The 23,383-nt window shown below is 36.2% G+C and overlaps 1 protein-coding gene across 1 annotated transcript in view; it reads right to left on the reverse strand.

Moving 5' to 3' along the window:
- The window catches only part of IL1RAPL1 (interleukin 1 receptor accessory protein like 1), a 1,293,699-nt gene that overhangs the window by 267,832 nt on the left and 1,002,484 nt on the right, over positions 1-23,383 (reverse strand). The window contains exon 6 of the mRNA XM_033119931.1: positions 5,937-6,011. Within this exon, the coding sequence (XP_032975822.1) occupies positions 5,937-6,011 (75 nt within the window). The remainder of the gene's footprint in view (positions 1-5,936; positions 6,012-23,383) is intronic.

A 23,383-nucleotide genomic window follows, 5' to 3' on the forward strand; every position in this document is an offset into this window, starting at 1 on the left:
GCTTCAAAAGTAAGACATCAGACTTCAACAGCTGTCAAGAGTTACTACCTTCTTTTATCATGGCACGATAAATTTGGATTGAGCAGAACTGAACACCATCAGTTTAAATAATTATAATAGCAGTCTTTATTTGCCTCACATGCTTTAATTATGGTGTCCATTTGTCCAGAAGCCCTAATTTATGTCTAACAAGCTTTGTTTCAGGCAGTAGAACTACGCTGATCTGCATGTCTTTCTTAAGTGGGCAACAAGTACATCATTTTTCATGTATAACTTGGACGTTGGATACAAATCTTTGTATCCAGAGTAAAAGGGAAGTTTTATGGTTTTTTAAAAATATGAGTTAATCAGTGAAAGTATGTCTTGTACATTCCCTATAGTGCAGTAAAACCAAAGTCAACAATAGTACATTTGTTCATGACAACCAGAGGAATAATTGTGGATAGAAAAACCCAAACAGTCTATGATGACTTCCCCACCTCTGGAAAGGAAGGTCATCTTTGCATCACTTGCACACCTCAGCAACAAAGTATTTTTTAACATCAATAGTATTGTTTGCCACTTTCAGAATCAGGTATCAAATTCAACCCCTGAATTGTTTTGTTTCTAGGTATTGATATTAAATACTTCCCTACCTGAGAAAGGAAACAAAGAGGCTTCCTACTTTTAGTACAATAGAGTAACCACTCTTCAGAAAAGGTGTATTTTGTTTCAAGAAAACAACAGCTATGAAAATATAGACTTAGATAGCAAATTTTAGAGGGCTATTGGCTATTTTTCACTCTGTAAAATAATTCCCTATAAGGTCTCCTTGGATTAAAAACACAACTAGCATGTTTGTAATAAAACACATTCCATGCAGAATATTTTATATACAATTCCAGAATCTATAAAGCATTAGAGTGTTTCAGTAATGAATTATTCTAGCAACACAGTAAATTAAATGTATAATTTGCAAGACAAGGAATTTCTCAATAAAAATATCAATCAGAGTCTCTATATAATGTATGGACATTTTTCCCTCAGTCCACTAGAAATTTAAAATTCTCCAAATGACAATATGGTGTAACAGGTCAATGTGCGATAGTTAAGTTCTAGTGTGACATTTTGTTTTAATTAGCCTGTCGTTAAATTGGATAAAGTTACATATATGTGTGTCCCTTTATCAGGACGAATGTTTAAAAATTTGAGGTTTCAATAATGTCATCAACCACTTCCCTTTATATGTTGACATCTGGTGAATCTTTGTTACTCGCTCAGGTACTGTTTGCTTTTTAATAAAATTATCAAAAGAAAGTAAATATTAAAGGAAAATAAGAGCGCTGCCAGGCAGCTTCTTCAGTTCAGGTTCATTATTTTCTCTTGCAGAAAGTTTTTTTTTTTTTTTTTTTTTTTTTTTTAAGGAGGGCGCAGCTCACAGTGGCCCATGTGGGGATCGAACTGGCAACCTTGGTGTTATTAGCACCACGATATAACCAACTGAGCTAACCAACCACCTCTCTTGCAGAAAATTTTGGAGATGTGTGCCCTTTGTTGCATGTACACCTTGTCATCAATTAGTATTTACTGACATTCCCTGTGCCCAGAGTTCATCACAAAATTACTGGGTATTTTATTAAGAAACATAGAATCTAGAAGAAGTTTTCAGTTGAGCATTAAAATAAGCAAGAGAAGAAGACCGATGGACACTATAGACATACCATTGGGTTTCTATATTTCATCAACCATAGACATGTACGTAAATGGGCTAGATTTTGGAACCCTCCAAATACGGATAACCCTAAACAAAAGAGAGGCCACTTGTACTCAACAAGTGAAGAGAGAGAGAAAGAGGTAAGGGGGGGAGGGGAGGAAGAAGTGATTCTGATATTGAAGGAAAGTTACTTTTCCTTCAAGAGTTCTATGTTAGAAAGATATTATTTAATTAATTTTTGTCAAAGATTAAAAGTTATTATTCTGGTGAGAGTTTGTACAATTTTTACTAAGAATTCTGTAAATATGTAGCAAGAAACTTAAACAAAATTATTTTTTTTACCTAGTATTTTTCCTTCTAGGAATCTGTTAGTTAAAATAATCATAAAGTCAGGGGGACATGCATACATAAAGATCATTGCATCATTATTTACAATAATGAAATTTGGAAAAATCAAAATCTTCAGCAATAAATATGAAATTATAGGACATTCACCTAGATATCTTGCAGCCATTAAAAGGATATTTTCTAAGAATATTTAATAGGAACAGAATGTTTTTACAATGTAAAGTGTAAGAAACAAGATTCTTTTCTGTATTTCCCCCCAAATTTCTACCATTAACCTGTATAATTATTTTTCAAAGCAAAACACCAACTTTATATAAAGTGATACCCAAATCTAGATGAGTAATGATCATTTTCAGTAAACTCTAATTTGTAAAATAATATGTGCCTCACTAGGTCAAGGGTGGGATGGATTTCTACTCTTTGAAAGTCTGGTAATGATGAATATAACATCCTCTGTTCTGGAAGTTTCTGAAAATGGGCTCCTGGCCATAACAAGGCCACATTTCTGATTGACATTCTCAAGGCGCAAATTCAGCAAGACAATGGTGTCTGTCATACGATTCCCTTAACTACAGCTGCCTGAAAGGATGAAGTCCGGCTCACCTCCTGGGCTGAACTTGAGAATTGTACAGTGTGACTCCTGGGCCTTTTGCCCAAGAAAGTGCTGTCCATATATTTGCTGATGCCTGAAAGTTATTTTAAAAGGACAAAATTCTTTTTTTTCACATTTAGAAGTAACACATAGATGCCACTTAAAATGGAAATGCTATTCTGTGACCACATACTGACTGAGATTCAAACTCACCAATTTACATATTTCATATGAATTTAGTTACTACTTTATTTTTTTCCTAAGTACTTTGTTTTTTTATGCCTTTTGCTTTCTATACTGGGACAGTTTAAATGATCACTATCAGTTTTGAGAAGATGAAGGAATTGGAAGAAAAGGAGGACACAGAGATATAGAAAGTGAAAGGTAGGCATGGCCAGCAAGTGACAGAGAAAGGAGCATTTGGAGGTGAAGACGAATACATGCATTTCATGATTTTATCTAAGTCATCATTAATGAGACTTATATGTTGGCCAACAAACTGGAAAACTGATGGATTTACAGTTCCCAAGGTCAGATGAATGTGTGTGTAACTTAGCCAGGATGTTCAAATTAGGTCATCAGATGTACCAAACTCAGCTTTGTGTAATTATTGATGATTGTTTTATAATGTAACTCATATGGTAGTTTTTTTTTGTTTGTTTGTTTTTGTTTTTTCCCTATCCTTGGAGGTCAATCCTCAATTTAGGACAAGGTTGAGTCAGACCCCTGAGCTCTTGGCCAATAAAACTCTTTTGGAGGGTCTCACTTCTTATAAGAGTAGGCACCACTTGGAGGTTCCCCGTCACTTGTCCTGGCCAACCTCCTTACTCCCAGCCATGACTGTTCACTCAGTTCCCCTTCCATAAGATATATCACATTTGAGCCTGCTAAAATTGATACCTTTTTGAAATCTGGAAAAGGCAAAAATTAAGTTACCAAGGAGGTGAAAAATAAAAATACATATTGTAGAAAACAAATATATTTTAGGCATGTTGAGTCTTTTCGTTTTGGGCCTTCAATATTATTTCTTATTTTCACTTATCCTTTGTGATCAGCTATTTACTTACTTCAATACTACTGCAGTAACAACACTAGCAAGGTAGTTATTCCAAATCACTATTACTCAAAGATTCAAGGATTAAGGTTAAATGATTGATTCTATACACTAAGAACTGGAATCAGAAAATAAAACAAAACAAAAGCTGTTTAAAAGAATCCAAACCCCAGGTTGATGTCTCTAGTTTACTTGATATTTAAAGAGAGCTCACGTTCCTTTTGGCAGTGACAATAAAGGAGTTAATTAGAGAATTTCCTGGAGCATTTTGATAACAGACATACCCTTGTTTCTTCAAATGAATATACAGTTAAACCTTATAATCTGCATAAGAAATTTTCATATTTTCAAATCGTCTGGAATAGCCTTTATAATTTTTGTGCAAGAAGAAGTAATATTTTAAAAGGAAAGCTTTACAAATTATTTATTTCATTTTGTAAAACATTTTAGTAGGAGGTAGAGAAAAATTTGACTTATTCTAATTTCAGAGACAATACCGGGGGTGCCTAAAAACATGTATACACATGACTTGTATTCATCTTTTGTTACTGGTATATATTGAGTATTACAATTTTAATACAGTTTTTTCCTTTCTTAAAATGTGTATATATGTTTTTTGGCATCCTCTGTATAAGGAAACCCAATGGGCAGCCATCAAACATAAAATTCTTTTGTATCATCAAGTAAAAAGATAATTTCATTCCATTATGTTCATTACTGATACCTCGTACCATAAACCACTCCTTCTTGGTCCAAGATGTTATATGTTTGCATAACTCTTAGAAATACATCTTCCAAGAAGCTATTGAAAGGTCTGTATGAGCATGGTCACTTATGAGAATTTATATTGCAAAATGTTTTTAGAAAGTGGCAATCAAATCTCATATACCTCAATATACATGAGCATGAGTAAATATAGCATGATACAATTTTAATAGATCTGTTTGTTTCATATACACCATTGCTTTAATGCTGCTGTAGTCTTCTGTTTCAAAATAACAACAATTATAATACTACTTCCATGTAGATGGCATTAATTCAAAGGCTTGGGTTTACCATCAAAGAAGCATATTAATACCTTGTGTTGTATAAATCAGTTATATGTTAGGAAATATATGTATTTCTAATGTTAAAAGTCCATTGACTACAATAATTTTACAGGTGCTAAAACCACCATCATATCTTTTTACATTTTAAGTTTGGATATGTTACTAGTAAAGATTATTATATCTGTAATCTTCATTTTGAAGATGATTTACAATTTTAATCCAAATTCTCACTCCAAGAAGAATAATAACATTGGAAACTTAAGGGATGGGCTACCAATTCTTTTTCAGTGTATACAGTAAATACATTTCTACTCTCAAATGGTTAATGTAAGAAAAAAATTCCTTAACAAATAAACGTATATGGTTAAATTTGTACTTTTGATAATCCTTTATATCAAACCAGTAAAAACAAATAATTTTCTGCTAAAGTTTATGATATACACATGCATACTCTATTTCAAATAAAAATAAAAACTAGAATAATATAATTAAATGTGCTATAGATACTTATAATTAAGGGGACATTTTTCATAATTTGGTGTAACTGAATATAGAAAAATCCAACTCAGAAATTCTAGATTTAACTCTGACTTAAGTATGTTAGAATTCTGATTTGTGGACAACTGCATATTTTTATCAAATTATATTCCGTCTGTGTCCTTATGTCCCAAACATATTGGACCTTTAACCCAAAGCCACTTGCTCACATTTTATTAATATATTATCCATAACTTCACTAGCATAATGTTCATTGTATTTGATTAGATAAAAATGATTTTTGACTGTAATGGTAACATTTACTTTTATGAATCTGTACCGTTTCCCCTGATTTTCAAAAATTGTATTTTAGTGTATTAATAATAATAGATATTATAAGTCAAATAGTTGCATATTGCCTGTTTTAAAACCAATTTGAGCCTTATAAAATGACAATATAATACCATCAAAAAACTCTTCAGCCCATTTCATTCCCCAGCAACCATCTAAAAGACACATGAGTTTTCACATCCCTATGTCCAGCTTAGCCTTAATGCATGCACTGCGGGGGATGGAATAAGCCATGTTTGCTGGTATTTTCTAATTTACTCCCTAATACACATGGGCTTAGCTCAGTGTGTTACATCAGGTTACAATCTAGGCTTATTAACTGTCAGAATGTATTACATAAAGTGTATTAACTAGAGTTAAGGGATTACTTACCCAGCTGGGTCTCCTGAATTGTCAGTTTACTGTCCACAGGATACAAAAGCTTGGGTGGCTTATCAGTCAGAGGGGCTAAAAAACAATGATAATAATAATACAGACTATAGTTATGCTGCATGAACTGAAGGGTAGAACACAGTTTATTTTCCCAAATATTTTTCATTCTCAGAGTAGTGTATCAAAGCACTCTTTCGATAGTACATGAGTCGAATAGAACACTTCCAAATTGACAAACACATGAGACTGCATAAGAACATATGACTGCTTCACCAACTCTTTTCAATTTGCACTTTGATTTCCTTTTGAAAGGGTACCTTAGATTTGCTCTGTGTTAATTAAAGCTACACATGATATGTGGATCATGCGTTTCAATGATTTTGGGGCATAATGTTGTCTCATTCTTCTTAATCCCATTCCTAGTTTCCAAACCCTGGATCACAGTCCCTCAAAACCCCTAACTTAGTAATTAGATTAATTCTTACACACGTAATAGATGGGGAGGCAATATGGCAATAATTTGTACCAGTATAAGCTGCACACTCAAACATGCATATAAGCATTCACCAAGATCATATTTTAAATGATACTTTTCATTAGTCAAAAACCTCTTGTTACTATTATCTATTACATTTTATGGCATTTATTTCTAATTTGCATGATATGCTCACTTTGATTTTTAAGGTTCCATACATTTCTACTCTGCGCTCTCATTAATTTTACAGATCTAAAGTTTACTACTAAGCATCTCGAAGATAGGTTTCTCACTGCATACATCATTCCTAGCTAAACTAGACTATGTGGACTTCAGACAAATAGCCAGTTCTTCTTCATTAAGTCTCTCTCCCCACCCTCTCTGATCGAATTTCCCAGGTCGCTTGAAATCTGTCACTGCAACTTCCACTCTGTAGAAGCACAAAAATGATCAATTAAGGGTTGCTGGGCTAAATATTCTGCTTTGAGAGCTTTCTTCCTGCCTTGCCAGGAGGACATGCCAGTTTGGTTGATAACTGAAAGGCTAATCTAGTCAGCAGTGCCAGGAGTTGGCCACATTTCCTCACCACCAGAGGATTCAAGAATTCAATTGGCCTCAGCGGCTCACCCCCATCTCTCTTTAACAGAAAACAGTCAGTGCAAACAGATGAGGCAGCACATCTCAGAAAAACAGAGGTGAGCTTTAAGAGTCCTGGTTTGGAAGACCAACTGCACATTGGATCAATTGCTTTTGTTCATAACTAATTGAATGCATCATTCATTCATCTCCGTTAATATTTAACACAGGGATAGGAATGAAAAGGCAAGAAAAGTTGGAGTAATAGGCTATCAATTGCTTTGAAATTCTTCTCAAAGATTTGACATCAATCTGATTAAGCTTAAATACTCTTGTTTCTTGTCTACAGTGGTCTTAACAGATTTGTATTCTCCTAACCAGCTAAATAGGTAGATTATTCATTAAATGTTGGCAAAATAGTTCACCATTAATAGATCAAAAAGCCACATTTGTTAGGCTGTGGTTATCAAATGATTTCAGTAAACTTCAAAAGCAACTATGGTATCAAAATAACAGGCATACTCAGTAAATTACCTTAGTTTATAAAATCTTGTGATAATGCAATTATAAGTAGACAACTTTACACTTTGTTATAGAAAGCAGCTGAGAGAAATGTTCCTGTTCAAACACATCTGACACTAATAATTTATCATAAGACAAAAGACCTGGAAGGACAACTAAGGTGGCGCAGTAGGTAAACGCTGGGTTTACCTTCTCTCACAACCACATCAAAATTACAACTAATCTACAAAACAACCATTATTGAGAATCGCCTAAAATCAAGCTGAACTGAAGTCTTTCAACTAAGAACTTGCAGAAGAGGCCACCTCCAGACTGGTAGGAAGGTTCGAGATGCAAAATGGGCTGGTCCCACACCTGCGTGTGACCATTAAAGACTGGGAGGGCTATTTCAGCTGTGGGGGTCCCCATCCCTGAAAGGAGCAAGTGATCCCAGCCCCACCCCAGCCCATGGTTCCAGTGCTGGGGAGAAAAGTCCCCATATTTTTTTATTGTGAAAAACAGCAGAGATTGTCACTGAGTGAGACAGTGCAGGCGCTCCTCTTGAAGGGATTGCACTCAGACTTACCCACCAACAGAAATACTTGCTCTGAGCCCCCACACTGGGGCAGCAGCTGAAAAGTCGGCAGAGACATATGGTGGGGAACTGAGTTGTCTGGCTTGGGTCGGGGGCTGGAGACAAGGCTTTCTCCTGAGCAGAGGAGCTTCCAGAGGCCATTGTTTCTTTGCTGAGCCCTCCCACTTCATGGCGGGCAAACACTGGTGGCTGCCATTTCTGAGTTTCCGCCATTAGTTCCCCACGCCCTGGTGATTAGCGACCTGGCCCCGCCCAACTTTCAGGCACACCCAGGCTGCTTTCATGGCTTTGACTCAAGCTGCAGACTTTCCTAGGGCCTCTCAAAGGTTTGCAGAACCCAGACAAGCAACATCTGGCTTGAGCTTGTCCCATACCTCTGGCTGAGCAGCCCTAAACCGGCACTAGTGGCAGCCAGCCTTGCTTCATGGCTTGGCCTCTCAAAGCACTTTTAAGCACAGGTGGCAGACATCTGTGGATTTCTTTCTGGCTCCCACTGGGTGGCCCCAGGTGGGGCACAGACTGGGGGCTGAAAGTAGACCTACAGCGGATCCCCCCCAAGGTGATCCTGGGGCTGGCGCCCCCAGTGGCCAGCTTCAAAACAAGCTGGAGCATCACCTTGCCAACTCCAAGTAGGACACACCCAAAAGGTGGGTTGGGCAGGCACCAGAGTCCTGCTGAGGCAGATCCTGCTCTGTAGGATCAGCCCCTGCACAACAACTCTTCCACTGTAGTCAAGGCCAGTCCTCAGAACCAGTGAGCCCAAGGGTCAGTCCCTCACAATGAAGTACAGTTATCAACCAAGGCTCAACTACAACAGGAGGGCACACACAACCCACACAAAGGACACAGTTGGAGTGTGTGGCTCAGGTGACCAGAAAGACTGTGCCCTTGAACCCCACAGCACACCTACTACATAAGGCCACTCTACAAAGACCGGAAGACATAGCAGCCCTGCCTAATACATAGAAACAAACACAGGAAGGCAGCCAAAATGGGGAGACAAAGAAACATGTCCCAAATAAAAGAACAAAATAAAGCTCCAGAGAAAGAACTAAGCAGAATGGAGATAACCAATCTATCAGGCAGGTTCCAAACACTGGTTATAAGAATGCTCAATGATCTCAGGGAGAACTTCAGCAGAGCGATAGGAAGCATAAAAATGGAGATGGAAACCATAAAAAAGAATGAGTCAGAAATAAAGGATACAATAATGGAAACAAATAATATATTACAGGGAATCAACAGAGATTAGATGAAGCAGAGGATCCAACCAGTGATGTAGAAGATAAGGTAACAGAAAACACCCAACCAGAACAAAAAGAAAAAAGAATCCAAAAAATTAACGAGAGCTTAAGGAGCCTCTGGGAGAATATCAAGCGTACCAACATTTGCATTATAGGGGTACCAGAAGGAGAAGAGAGAGAGCAAGGAACTGAAAACCTACTTGAAGAAATAATGACAGAAAACATCCCTAACCTGGTGAAGGAACTGGACATACAAGCCCAGGAAGCACAGAGAATCCCAAACAAAGTGAACCGAAAGAGGCCAACACCAAGACACATCATAATTAAAATGAGAAAGGTTAAATACAAAGAGAGAATCTTAAAAGCAGCAAGAGAAAAGCAGTTAGTTGCCTACAAGGGAGCCCCCATAAGACTGTCAGCTGATTCCTCAACAGAAACTTTGCAGGCAAGAAGGGAGTGGCAGGAAATATTCCAAGTGATGGAAAGCAATGACATACAACTGAGATTGCTCTACCCAGCAAGGCTGTCATTTAGAATTGAAGGACAGATAAGGAGCTTCCCGACAAGAAAAAGCTTGAAGGAGTTCATCACCACCAAACCAGTATTACAAGGAATCTTAGAGGGACTTCTTTAAGATGGGAGGGGGATTAAGGATGGGTGAAAGGGGAAAGGGTTAAGAAGTAAAAATTGGTTGTTATACAGTAGTCATGAGGATGTAGGGTATAGCATAAGAATATGGTCAATAATGTTGTAGTGACTAGGTGTGGTGACACATGGGTACTAGATCTATCAGGGTGATAGATGGGAATGGGGTTGGGGGCAGTGTGAAAAAGGAGAAGGCATTAAGAAATACAAATTGATAGTTAATACAGTATGGTGAATATAATCAACAATGTTGTAAAGATCATGCATGGTACCTGATGGGCACTGGTCATATCAGGGGGATCATGTCACAGACTGTATAGATGCCTAACCAATGTGCTACACATCTAAAGAGCTGAAGTAGAATGATATTGAATGTCAACTATAACTAAATATATAGGTATATACAGTCATGGGATGTGGAGTACAACATAAGGAATATAGTCGATGGTATTGTAACAGCTATATAAGATGTCAGAGGGGTAGTAGCTTGGGGGCTGGTTTATCACTTTATGAGAGGTTTAAATGTCTAACTTTTACGTTGCTTTGTACACCTGAAACTAATAAAAATAAATAGTAGAAAAAGACCTGTAGAGAAAGATAATAAAATCTATATGCAGCACATTCATTCAGAATTATAAAATGGTTGTGTGATTCTCCACCTGAATCCCCCCACCCATGCCCATGGCATAATATTACATCCTTAAAACCTTTCACATTATTCTCATGTGACAACTCCAAGTTAGCAGGAGAATTTTAGAATGTTAGAGCCAGAGAAAATTACATACTTATTACATTTTTTGATTTTTTAAAAATTTGTTCCCTAAAGCCCTATGATTTCCAGTTCCCCTCTAGGCAGGTGAAGTTAAGATAGAGATAAGGGGTGGTCCACGGGGCTTGACTCACTCTTTGTTGTGCTGCCTCTCTGACAAAAGTAGCTCTGCTTTTATTTATGTTTATACATCAACATTTCACCCAAAATTTTAACTAAAAAAATCAATTCACCTATTGATAGACGATTGGACAAAGAGGAGGTGAAACATACACGCGATCAAATAGTACTCGGCAATCTAAAGAATGAAATTTTGCCATTCGTGAAAACATCGATGGACCTAGACGGTATTGTGCTAAGTGAAATAAGTCAGACAGAGAAAGACAAATATCACGTGATTTCACTTATATGTGGAATTTTTTAAAGAAATCAAAACACATGAACAAACAAAACAAAAACAGACTCATAGAAACAAAGAACAAACTGATAATTGCTACAGGGTAGAAGGGTGGAGCGATGGCTGAAAAAGGTGAAGGGGAATATAGTTAATAATAGTGTGATAACTTTTCATGGTGACAGATGGTTACTATACTTAGTGTGCTGAGCACATTGTAAGATATATAAGTATTGAACCACTGTGTTATACACCTGAAACTAATATAACATTGTATGCCAACTATACTCTAATAAAAGATAAAAATATCAAATTCAATTGATGTACATTTAACACTATAATGTGCCAGGTAGGAATTGTGATGGGGGTTTGGAATATCTCTGGTTTCTGCCCTTATACCTCACAGTAATCAAAAGTTAAAATACTAATTAAAAAAAAATTCTGGGCCTATTCAACTACCTTGTTTTAGAGATCAAGGATTTGAGGTGCAAACAGAACTGGCTTGCCAAAGGTAACAGAGTACATTCAAGCTGTAGGCCTTGCTAGATCTTTACCTCCCAATTCTTTGTTACCTGCTCCTTGAAAATTCTGTTGAGCGACTACTCTAGCTCTTTGCAGTGTTTTCCCTCAAGGTGTGAGCAATCTTAGGAGAGCAAAAAACATGTAACTAAGTACACATAACCTACAGTAGGGTGCTCTTACTGTGCAATCTGTCGTCTCTAAGTGTCATGCTTTGAAATTATGCTGTGACGGATATCAGGTAGGCACGTTTCTCGTGTGATTCACCTGTCTTTGATAAAAGTGAGTGCTGTACAAATGAAGCTGAAGTTGAATAATATTGAATGTCAACTATAATTTTATATATTATATATATATCGTCACAGGAAGTGGAGTACAGCGTAGGGAATAGAGTCAATGGAATTGTAACAGCTACATACAATGCCAGAGGGGTAGTAGATTGGGGGGTGGGGCATTATCACTTTGTGAGGGGTAAAAATGTCTAACTATTACATTGTTTTCTACACCTGAAACTAATTTTTAAAAAGTGAATGGAAACTACCAGATAGCACAACAGCTGAACTACAGATTTGTCACGCTGGTAAAATGTCTGTGAAAACGGGTGATGATTAGAGCTACGATGCAGCTCAGCTCCATTGTCATTTGAGGGTGAGAAATGTTGGTGCTGGAAAGAAAGGGCATGTGCTGAATTACCCATTATTTACGTGTTTCTGACACTTTATGGTGTTTAATAAATATTAGTTGAATCAAATTTACAGAAGACAGAACTGGCAAATAAATACAGGAATGGTAATGATCGCACAAAATGAACACACACACAAACACAAAGCCCTCTTTATTTTCTGCATGGACAAATAAATATGTAACTGGAAGGAAATTCTCACAAATTACTTAAAATACAAAACAAAGTGATTAGCATCTGACTATGACTAGACCAACTGACATTTTATTGTCAAGAAAACAACTTGCTTTTTGTCCCCCCGCCCCCACACACAAAACACACATGTACACAAAGACATACATACACATTCACTGACTAAACTGAAATAATTGAAAAAACTAAAGAAAGTCCAACAGTAGTGACATAAAGCACAGGTTGATTTTAAATCCTAATCATTTTTTGTCTACCAAAAATAAATCCCGTAACAACTATAATAGAGATGTTTCCCTTGCTAATTTTGCATTAAAATATTTCTGTGTATCCACCAACAAAAGCATTTTCAAGATCTCATTTTATTCTTTAGAACATCCTATTGACAACATTAAAGCTGCTAGTTATTTAAAATAAAAACAGACTGCTCTTACAGAGTTATTAATATTTCCTAATTGACAAAACTGTTTTGCAGAAAAGAAGAGGAAATGTAAGGTCATTTGTTTTCCTTGCCAGGTGCAGTTAGAGAAACATCTGGAAATTGGTATACATGAAATTATGTACGGGACTGATTCTTTATCTAAGTTAACATTTCCCAACTGTTGATGAAGGTATGAAGTCTCTCCTTTCTTTCCCCCATTCCACGTACACTTGGGTTATGAAACATTGAAAAACAGGATAATGTCTTCCAAAACCAAAATGTCAACAGACCAGGGTAATGAGGCCAGTGTTCTTGAATTCTTCTGATGTTTTTAAAGAGGAGAGAAAAGTGAGATATTTAGGATGAGTGTACCTTTCCCTATTGACCAGCCACCTCTCTAAAATTTAATTTTAGTCCCTCAAATACTAGTCACTCCAAATCTATTGAGAATACTCAACACTTCTGGGATACCTATAACCATCCTACCATAAAATTTATTCTTCCAAAGTCATAGATAATTTTCAAAATGTATTCTAAGTAGTACCTTCCCTGCTTTGTTTCTTAGAAGCATTATGGTAGAGTAAGACAGATCATACATTTAGCTTTCAGGGAGATATGGGTCTAATAATTCCTGACTCTGCCTTCTTGGTTTGGCAAGTTGGAGAAGTTATTTAAACTCTCTGAGTCTCAGTCTTCTTATATATAAACCATGGCATAGTTTTCCCTTATGGCTTGGTGTGAGGATTAAATAGGATAAGAGATTAAAAGTCTGGGTATAGTAGATGAAAAATAAATCTGTTCTAATGATACCCATCAAAGTTTGGTACAATAGCATTCTATTAGGTTGGTGCAAAAGTAATTGCGGTTTTTGCATTTATTTTGCATTTATTTTTAACCTTTTAAATTGCAATTACTTTTGCAACAACCTAATATATATATAAATATATATATATATACGTGTATATATATGTACATACATTTTGAAGACTTTTGACATGCAAGAAATGTACTAGGACTGTAAAGGACTGAAAAATAAGTAAAATTGAGTTTTTAATGCCCACAGAGCTTACAACCTAGATAAATAACTCCATAATTCAATTTCAAGAGCATTTATAAAGTACTTACAAATAGTAAGTAATATATTAGAAATCAAAAAGATAAATAAGACATGGAATATATGAAATGTAAGACATAAGAATGTATTAAATGAGAGTATACAAATAACTCTATTGGAACACCCTCCCTACTCACCTGATCTGGCCCCCAATGACTTCTTTCTTTACCCAAAGACAAAGGAAACATTGAATGAAAGGAGGATATTTTGATGACATGCAGGACATCAAGGGTAACACGACGATAGCTCTGATGGCCATTCCAGAAAAAGAGTTCCAAAATTGCTTTGAAGGGTGGACTAGGCGCTGGCGTCAGTGCATAGCTTCCCAAGGGGAGTACTTCGAAGGTGACCATAGTGATAGTCAGCAGTGAGGGATGTAGCACTTTTTCTAGGATGAGTTCACGAATGCGATCGTCTGACCTCGTGTATGTGATACATTATGATGAGTGCTATACTATACAAAGAGGTAATTTCCTTATGACCCCATTGAAATGTACCAACTAAATCTGGTCACAAAACAGTATTCACAGATTTATACAGCTGACGTTAAAGCACACTTTGTGGCAATCCCACCAACATGATCCATTTTACAACGGGTTTTTTTGTGTTGTTGTCTGTGTGTATTTTTTTTAACTTAAAAGAGTTGACAAACAACTGCCTATTTTCCCTGCAATTCAAGGGAATGTGGATTACCCATAGAGCTTCAGTGACTCAGAGTGGGATTTCAGTTCTGCTTTCTTTGGCCTGCAATGTTTTAACATTAGTTTCTAATATTGGAGCATGCACTTATGAGAGCTATAGCAAGTAAACACAATCTCATGGTGCTTGGAGAAAAAAAGTGAATGGACAGGAGAAAATATCAACATATACTAAGTGAAGTCATTTGGGGGGAAAGGGTGCTTTAGTTTTCACTTATCTCTAGTGCACTGCTATTGGCAATATTTCTCCTTTCTGTTACAAATAATTATGGTGACTCACAGCACAGTCATGTAGTCTCAGAAGCCTCAGAGAGGGTGGGGAGGGGCACAGCAACTGACCAGAAAGTACAGGGCGAAGAGCAGTTTATGAACAAACTAGCACCATATACAAGATAACTCTGATCTATGAGTCATGTCAAAGCAACAGAGCAAAAAATAAAATAAAATAAATAAAGCAACAGAGCAAATACTCCTAAGGACATAATTGTTATTATGTCTATCAAAAGGCATGTATTCAGGAAAATCAAAATTCATTTGACTAGCTTTAATACTTACATTTGATTCATGTAGATTGATAAGTACTGCTTATAATGCAAATAAAACAAATATATTCATTCATTCATTCTACAAATATTTTTAAAGCATCTGCTCTTTGCTAGGCATTTTTTCTAGTTACTAGAGGGTATAACAATAAACCAGACAGACAAAATCCTTGCTCTCATAGAGCCTACATTCGAGAGAGTGTAATGGAAAATATCCATAGAAATGAACACATGCATAATATAACATCAGGTGATTATATGTACCGTCAAAAAATAAAGCAGCTAAAAGAGCAAGAGACCAGTGCAGGTGCTCTTTTAGAGAGGAATGTCAGGAAAGTGAGCTGTAAAGATCATTTGAAACAGATCTATGTGAAGGGAGGAAACCAGCCATGTGAATAGCCAGCGGAAGATTATGGCAGGTGGAGGGAAGGACAAGTGTAAAGGCCCTGAGATGGGAATCCACTTGGCAGGTTTGAGGGTTAGCAAAGGTCATTATAGCTATGCTGATGTAGGGAAAGTGTGGCAATGAGTTCAGAGACAGCCATGGGCCAATTCAGGCAGGGCCTTGTAGAACATTGAAAAGAATTGGGTTTTATTCTAAAGATAATGGGAATGCCCTGGAGAGTTTTGGAGAGAGTCTTTGGTAGTGTTTAAATGCCAAAAGTATACCTTTGGCACCCTGGTGTCTAACTCTGGGAGGAGGGAGTCCTTTAGAGACAGAAAGGCCAGGAAGGAGGGTACTAAAGCAGTCCACTGCAAACTGAGGAGACATTGGTACTGATGGTGGAAATGGTAGCTTATTTTCCTTTAAGTGTGTATTTGGTAGGTAGAACTAACAAAATGTACTGAGAGACTTGATGTGAAATGTAAATAAAAATCCAGGAGTTAAAGGGGATCCCCAGGTATGGGCTTGATAAATACGTGAATGGCAGTGCCATTTAATGACATCGGAGGGCAGAGCAAGAGGGGAAACTGTGTGGGGTACTAGGAATCAAAGGAGAAGTTTTTATAAATCAATTCAATCACCTCCTTTTATCCATAGAGGCTAGAGAATTTTACTATAAATCACTGATTTATATTTTGAAAAATTGAGCCACTGAATGACAACTCATCTTCTCCTGGTCCCCCAAAGGACTGAGAAAATGGTCTAAAACAGTTTCATATTTCAGGCAAATGCCATATTCATTTATCATGACATAAACTTTGGCTAACCTCTACTATATTTTGCTTTAACATCATTCATAATTTAAAAAATGTGTAATACTCCCAAACTTATTTTTGACTAATAGAATCAGGGCCAAGCTTAGCCAAGAGATTAAGAATAATTCTCCAGCACTCCCTTGCTTCAATGATATGTGGAGCATATTCAATTGGAAAATTTAATATCATCATGTTTAATTTAATTTTTCTTATTTAAATAATATTTATGATGAAGTACTGCTCTAACATAGGAGGGATGGAATTTATATTAAATCACCTTCCAATGGCTTGATCAATCTTCTAAGTAACATAAACAATAAAAAGATTATATTCATTGAATAACTGTTTTAAAGTAGAATCACTCAAGAATATTATAGGAAAAGTTAACGTGAGGCTCATGTCAGGGCCCAGGTTCTCTATTCATTTGCCACCTTTCTAGTTGTCTCTTAAGCCCCAGTCTCCATTATCTGCAGCCCTGCTTGCTGTACCCAGACTCATGGCTGATCCCATAACTCATTCAGTCACCCACTGCACACTAATTCTGACCACATGAGCTGAGAAAAATTTGTAGGGCAAAGAAAAGCGAGTGTAGGTAGACAGAATAAATAAAGGTGGTTGAATATTTTTAAAATTTTTATTTTTAAAGCAATTGCTGCAGTGGATATTGGCTAAATGTTGTGGGGATGAATTCTAACTGGCTGCATGCCAGATTTCAACCATTTAAATAAATTTGTGTGTAGTCAAAGCCAAAAACAAATGGCGAGAAAAATGAAACAATGCATAATTATCTAGATAAATGGTGATGAACCCTAGGAAAAGGATGCTGATTGATATAATAGCTATAATCAAGTAGGTGAGCATGCCAACTACTGTTTTCACTTCTGTTGACAGGCAAGGGAAAAAAAATTAATGGTCACCAATTAGCTTCTAGGGACAACAGTCAATTCCAAGAAATTATATGTCTTGTGAGGCAAAGTATCTCCGTCCTAGCAATCAGAAAGTAAGCAAAATTATCATAGCGCATCATTTTTTCTTTTTCTATTAGTAGATAAAAGGTCTTCTAGAAATGAAAATGATAAATCCCCGCCTATTTGGAAATGCTTATTAAAGGAAAATTGTGGAATAGACAAAAGATCCCATGTTATTGCTGAAAGTTAGAAATTTTTAAATTCCCTACTTGGCTTGAATATCACAGTAAGACATTACATTTCCACAGTATAGTGTAATATAATTTAATAGTCTTCCAGTTTATATTGGGTTGTTTTATTTATATTGTACTTCGATGTAAAAGGTATATACACTCCTTGGCTTTTTCTTCATGATACAGAATCTTGCACAATTACTCACTGGTATGGGTCTCTGACAGTGGTTTTCAACTGGGGTTGCCACAACTGGTGTGTGTGCGGGGTGCTTCTTGACAAGCTGCTTAACTTCCTACAATGCACAGGAAAGCCCCTCACAAGCATTATCTGGTCCCAGATATCAATAGTGCTGAGTTTGAGAAACGCTGCCCTATGATAACCACTTATTAAAAGTAGTTTTACTACCTATAGTTCAAGCCTGATTTGGACTAGAGACTTCAATTTTCTGGTAAACAGAAAGCTTTTGTAACATGGGGATTGATGAAATGGTGGAGGATGTTTTTACCTGGGCTATCATAGAGTGAATTCCAGCCATGAAGGAAGCCATGATGGTGTATAACAATTAAGTTCGCGAACTCATCCTAGACAAAGTGCTACATACCTCATTGCTGAATATCACTATGGTCACCTTTGAAGTACTCCCCTTGGGAAGCTATGCACCCATATCAGCGCCTAGTCCACCCTTCAACCCAATTTTGGAACTCTTTTTCTGGAATGGCCATCAGAGCTGTCGTTGTATTACCCTTGAAGTCCTGAATGTCATCAAAATGTCCTCCTTTCAATATTTCCTTTATCTTTGGGTAAAGACAGTAGTCATTGGGGGCCAGATCAGGTGAGTAGGGAGGGTGTTCCAATACAGTTATTTGTTGACTGGCTAAAAACTCCCTCACAGACAGTGCCGTGTGAGCTGGTGCATTGTCATGATGCAGGAGCCATGAATTGTTGGTGAAAAGTTCAGCTCGTCTACCTTTTTCATGCAGCCTTTTCAGCACTACCAAATAGTAAACATGGTTAACTGTCAAGTTGGTACAAATTCATAATAAATAAGCCCTCTGATAGCAAAACAGGTTAGCAAAATTGTTGCAACAAGTTTGTGAACTTAATTGTCACACCTTTGTATGAAACTCTGCATAGGCTTAGTACCCAGAAAGGTCAGGTGTGACAGGGTGCAGGGAAGAGATGGGAGGCCACAATGAGATGAATTATTTAAGCATGCATATAAAGAATGAGTAACTTTCTTTTTCTTCCTCCAAATCCCCATAAGAAGAATGACCACCACCAAGGCCTCTTGTCACCACCTGAACTACTAAAAATTAAGAGGTGCTTCTCTAAAGACATAGAATAAACCATGTAATGCAGAACAGCAGAGGCATTCCACAACTGCAGAACTAATTTTCATGCATTATAAAACATTTAGCTGTTTAAATATTACAGAATTATTTCACAGCAAAAGCTTCCTGATACTATTATACTTTAGTTAATATGGAAGTTGTTTCTAATTACTGGACACATATTTACCAAAAGAAGGTAGCCTAAAAAATATATTTGTTTTGTAAGTGGCAGTAACTATTCAAGGGAGCTAGCTAGGGATTAAAAACAAAGCAGCCCACATAACATTTCAGCTTATCATTAAAAGTTAACATAGCATACTCTGCTTAATTTCATTCACAAACTATTAAGTTGACATGGTGTTAGCTGGAACTCTCAGCATAAATTTAAGGTTTTTAAGACACAAGAACATAAATATAAAATTGACAATAAGCATATGTATAGGAAAAATTAACATCATATTTTGGGGTGTGTAGCTAACATTATTTCATTTGACCATCAATTTGTTACAATGAAAAGATCTAGAAACTTCTCCCAAAAGAAACAGCTAGTGATCATAAAAGCCAAGATTGGAACCCACCTCATCTAATTTTAATGGTCACATGCTTTCCATTTTTGTAGACTGCTTTTCAAGATTTGCAATTTCTAATATACTCGCAGTTTCTGCTAGACAGTTTGTTTTTCGTGGAGTTTCTGATGATATGGGGCAGACAGGGGGAAATGTTATTTTGATAGAATTTGGAGACAGAGATGGCAAGTTCTGTGATTTGAATGGACTTAATCAGGACTAAATTGTATTTGACAATAGTGAAGCTTTTACTGTAGAATTTGAATACGTATAACACTGTTTTCTTAAGATTGGAAGGGAGGATTAGCTTTGTCATTGGCTCCCATCATTTTACTGATTACAGGACTTGATGATGCCTTATAATTTGAAGCTTTCGTGATGACAGTAGACCAAAAACCAAAAAAAATTTAAAGCATTCTAGAAATCCCATTAAAATTGTTACTAAAGAAAATGAACCTTAATAAGAGTGATATCCATGGAAATTCAAGCTTTATGAATATAGACTAAGTTTTCAAAACCATTTGTAGTAATGTTATAAAATATTCAAGATGTCCTATAGCATGACATTTTATAACAACCCAAATCCTGTAAAAAATATCATTTTGCATAAAATGTGGAAACAAACTAAACACACAATTCTACTGCATTGCATTCTTCTGAGTGAATTAAACTTCATTTGTGGTCAGCTTCTTATGGGAAAGTAATAGATCTGTTAAATATTGATATAGTCAACTTTTAAACTTGCTTTAACTTCCTGATCTCTGTCAATGACAAGGCTGCACTGAGAGATAACACAGGTTCCATTGATGTTCTATGAATCTAAGAGAACTTCTGTATAGTCGGAACCCTGAAAGTCCAATATAATAGTAATATAAACATTGTGAGTTAAATTAAAGGTTGACTGTGATATTTAATGGCACTACTGCTTTAAGAAACATGCCTCCAAATAATTAGCCTCTCTCCCTCTCTTTTTGCCTCCCTCCCTCCCTTTCTTCCTTTTTCTTCCCTTCCTTCTTCCCTTATTTCTGTTTAGTCTCCCTCCCTTCCCATTTTACTTTCCCTCCTTCCTTTCTTTCTTCCTTCTCCTCTCCCTCCCTCCCTGCCTCCACCTATCCCTCCTTTCATTTCATACTTCCTTCCTTCCCAAGAAATATATCTGGAAAGAAACTGAAGGAAAAACATTTCGTTGTCTCTATTCTGGGTACAACGAAGAAAAAAACAACAGAACCCTACATTTCCATTCATTCATTTATTCAACAAATGGAGCAGCTACAACTTTCTTACCTACATCATCATCAATTCTTCCTGTTTAGATTAATTGTTATCTTGATCCAAGTAACACTGTTGGGAATTATCTTTTCTGCAGAAGTCATTTTATAAAACCAATTATTTAACAAATAATAACCTCCTACCTAAAGGATTTTAAGCAACTTCCACAGTGTTTAAAAGCTTGTTAAAAAGTTTCTATGGTGGTTTTCTATTGTTTAATAAAATGAAAGTCTATTACAAGTTATTAAAAATGTGATTACTATATACAAACAAACAAACAAACAAACAACCCAAGAAAGAAAAGCATGGCTGTGAGCAATAAGATCAGCACTCTTAAAATAAAACTTGCTATTCAAATCTAATTATGCAGCGAATGCTGTTATATTACTTTTGCTATCAATGCATAGCCAAGAGTTACTTGGCAACAAATGGAGGTTAGTCTTTTTAAGAATTTTCTTTTCAGCAATGCAGGAACAAACTGCAAATTTGTTCTTAGTTGCATTGAACACCACTGATATCCTCAAAAGAAAAGAAAAACATACCAAAGCTGTTACAACCAACAACATACATAAAATGTTCATAATTACTGAAGCTGAGTAATGGGTACATGGAATTTCATTATGCTCTTCTATTTTTGTGTCTATTTTTGACATTGTCCAAAATAAAAAGTTATTTTTTTGATGTCATGGATATGAAAACTTTAGGGTTTGGTAAGTTTTTTGAGTGTTACACGTAGCGTATGTGTATACATCTACATATGTCCACATAGTGAAGTATAAATTATAAATTTTGAGCCAAGTTTATAACAAGAAATGAAAAGAAATTGAATTGCATTTATGCCAGCTCAAAGCCTTGCATCATACCACAGCTCTATTTGCTTAGCAAAATTTTTTCTATTACATGTTCACATTTCTTTGTTTATATTAAATATAGCAAAGGCATTTTACTTTAGGAAAAAAGAATTGAAAAACACTAATGCAATTCATCGGACAAATATTACTGAGTTACAAATTATCTTAAATCTCAGTAGCTTAAAATAGTGGCCATTTATTATTTGTGAGTCTAAAGACAGCTGGGAGTGTCAGCTGACCTGGTCCAGGCTTAAATTATCTTTGCTCAGCTCACTCATGCATCTGTAGTCAACTATAGATCAAATATGTGGCTTTGCTCATCAGGGCTGGGCCTGCTTACATTTCTTACACTTTTTCGTAAGCTAAGGCTTTCAATGTTGGATCGATGGAGATTTGTAACAGGAAAGTAAGAGGATCCCACGTGAATTTTGTATGCTCCTTTAAAGCCTGGAACTAACCTCAGGCTGCTCTGTGTCACACGCACTGAACCTTCTACCATTTCCCGAGTTCACCATTCTCTTGGATTCTGCAGGAAAGTGCCTCCTTTGCTCATTCTGGAATGCTGTATCACTCCTTAAATCCCAATTCACCTTCTATAACTACCATAGATGCTAGTTCTTAGGCTAAACATTCCTGACTCCTAGTGTGGCCCCTAAACACAAACTCCTTACCTCTCTCCAGCGTTTCAGAGGCTGGGTTGTAACTTTTCTTTCTATACATCTGACTTCCCCTTGAGACTATGAACTTACTGAGAATAAGGATTATTGTGTTCTTTTTAAAATTTTAACCTCCATGTCCCTTCAGTGTTTTCCATAACAGGTAGAACATAATGAATGCTTTAAAAGTTTTTGTAGAATGACTAGTCAAGGAAAGATTTAATTGTATTTTATGCATTCTACTTTAAAAGGCAATAATTGCATGCTCCTTTTTTCTAAAGATTTGCATTAAAAACTGTCCATTAAAAATACATTTTTTTTGAATTAAAGTTTACTGGGGTGAGAACTGTTAGTAAAGTTGCATAGGTTTCAGGTGTACAATTTTGTAATACATCATCTATATATCACATTGCATGTTCACCACCCAGAGTCAGTTCTCCTTCCATCATCATAAAAAAGAAATACATTTTGATGGTTAATGAGATAAGCTTCAGTTACTTTAGGAAACTTACTCATCTAGAAACTACACTATATATATCCAGAAAATAATTATTAATACTCTCTGAAAAATATTAAGTACCAGCTATTTGTACAGTTATATGATAAATACGTCATCTTTCTTTAAGTGATTGATGACCAGGTGTTAGTATATTCAGCTATGTTACTCATCTCTGAGGAATAACTTTTAGGTTCTCATCCTCTCTTTTTGTCCATTTATAATGTAAAGATGAAAACTATCAATCACTTAATCAATATTATGTAAGAACTGCCAGTGATGAGCCTAGCATTTGGGCTGGTAGCATAGGGCAGGGCCCTAAGTAAAGAACAAGCTATCCACACACAAGTAATTTACACTCTGGTTGAAGAGACACGAACAATAATTCAACAACAAATGAAAGACACTGTTTAATAATAACACGAACTATCGAGCCCTGGCTATGGGCGATTTCACAGTTCTAAGTTAAGGGATGAAAGAGATAGGATATCAATCAGAGAGTGAGTGTTTCATGGATGAGGCACATGTAATATGTGCAGTAGATAATTGTACCTGAACCAGGTTACCCAAGA

Source organism: Rhinolophus ferrumequinum, chromosome X (genome assembly GCF_004115265.2).
Source record: "Rhinolophus ferrumequinum isolate MPI-CBG mRhiFer1 chromosome X, mRhiFer1_v1.p, whole genome shotgun sequence".
Lineage (NCBI taxonomy): Eukaryota > Metazoa > Chordata > Mammalia > Chiroptera > Rhinolophidae > Rhinolophus > Rhinolophus ferrumequinum.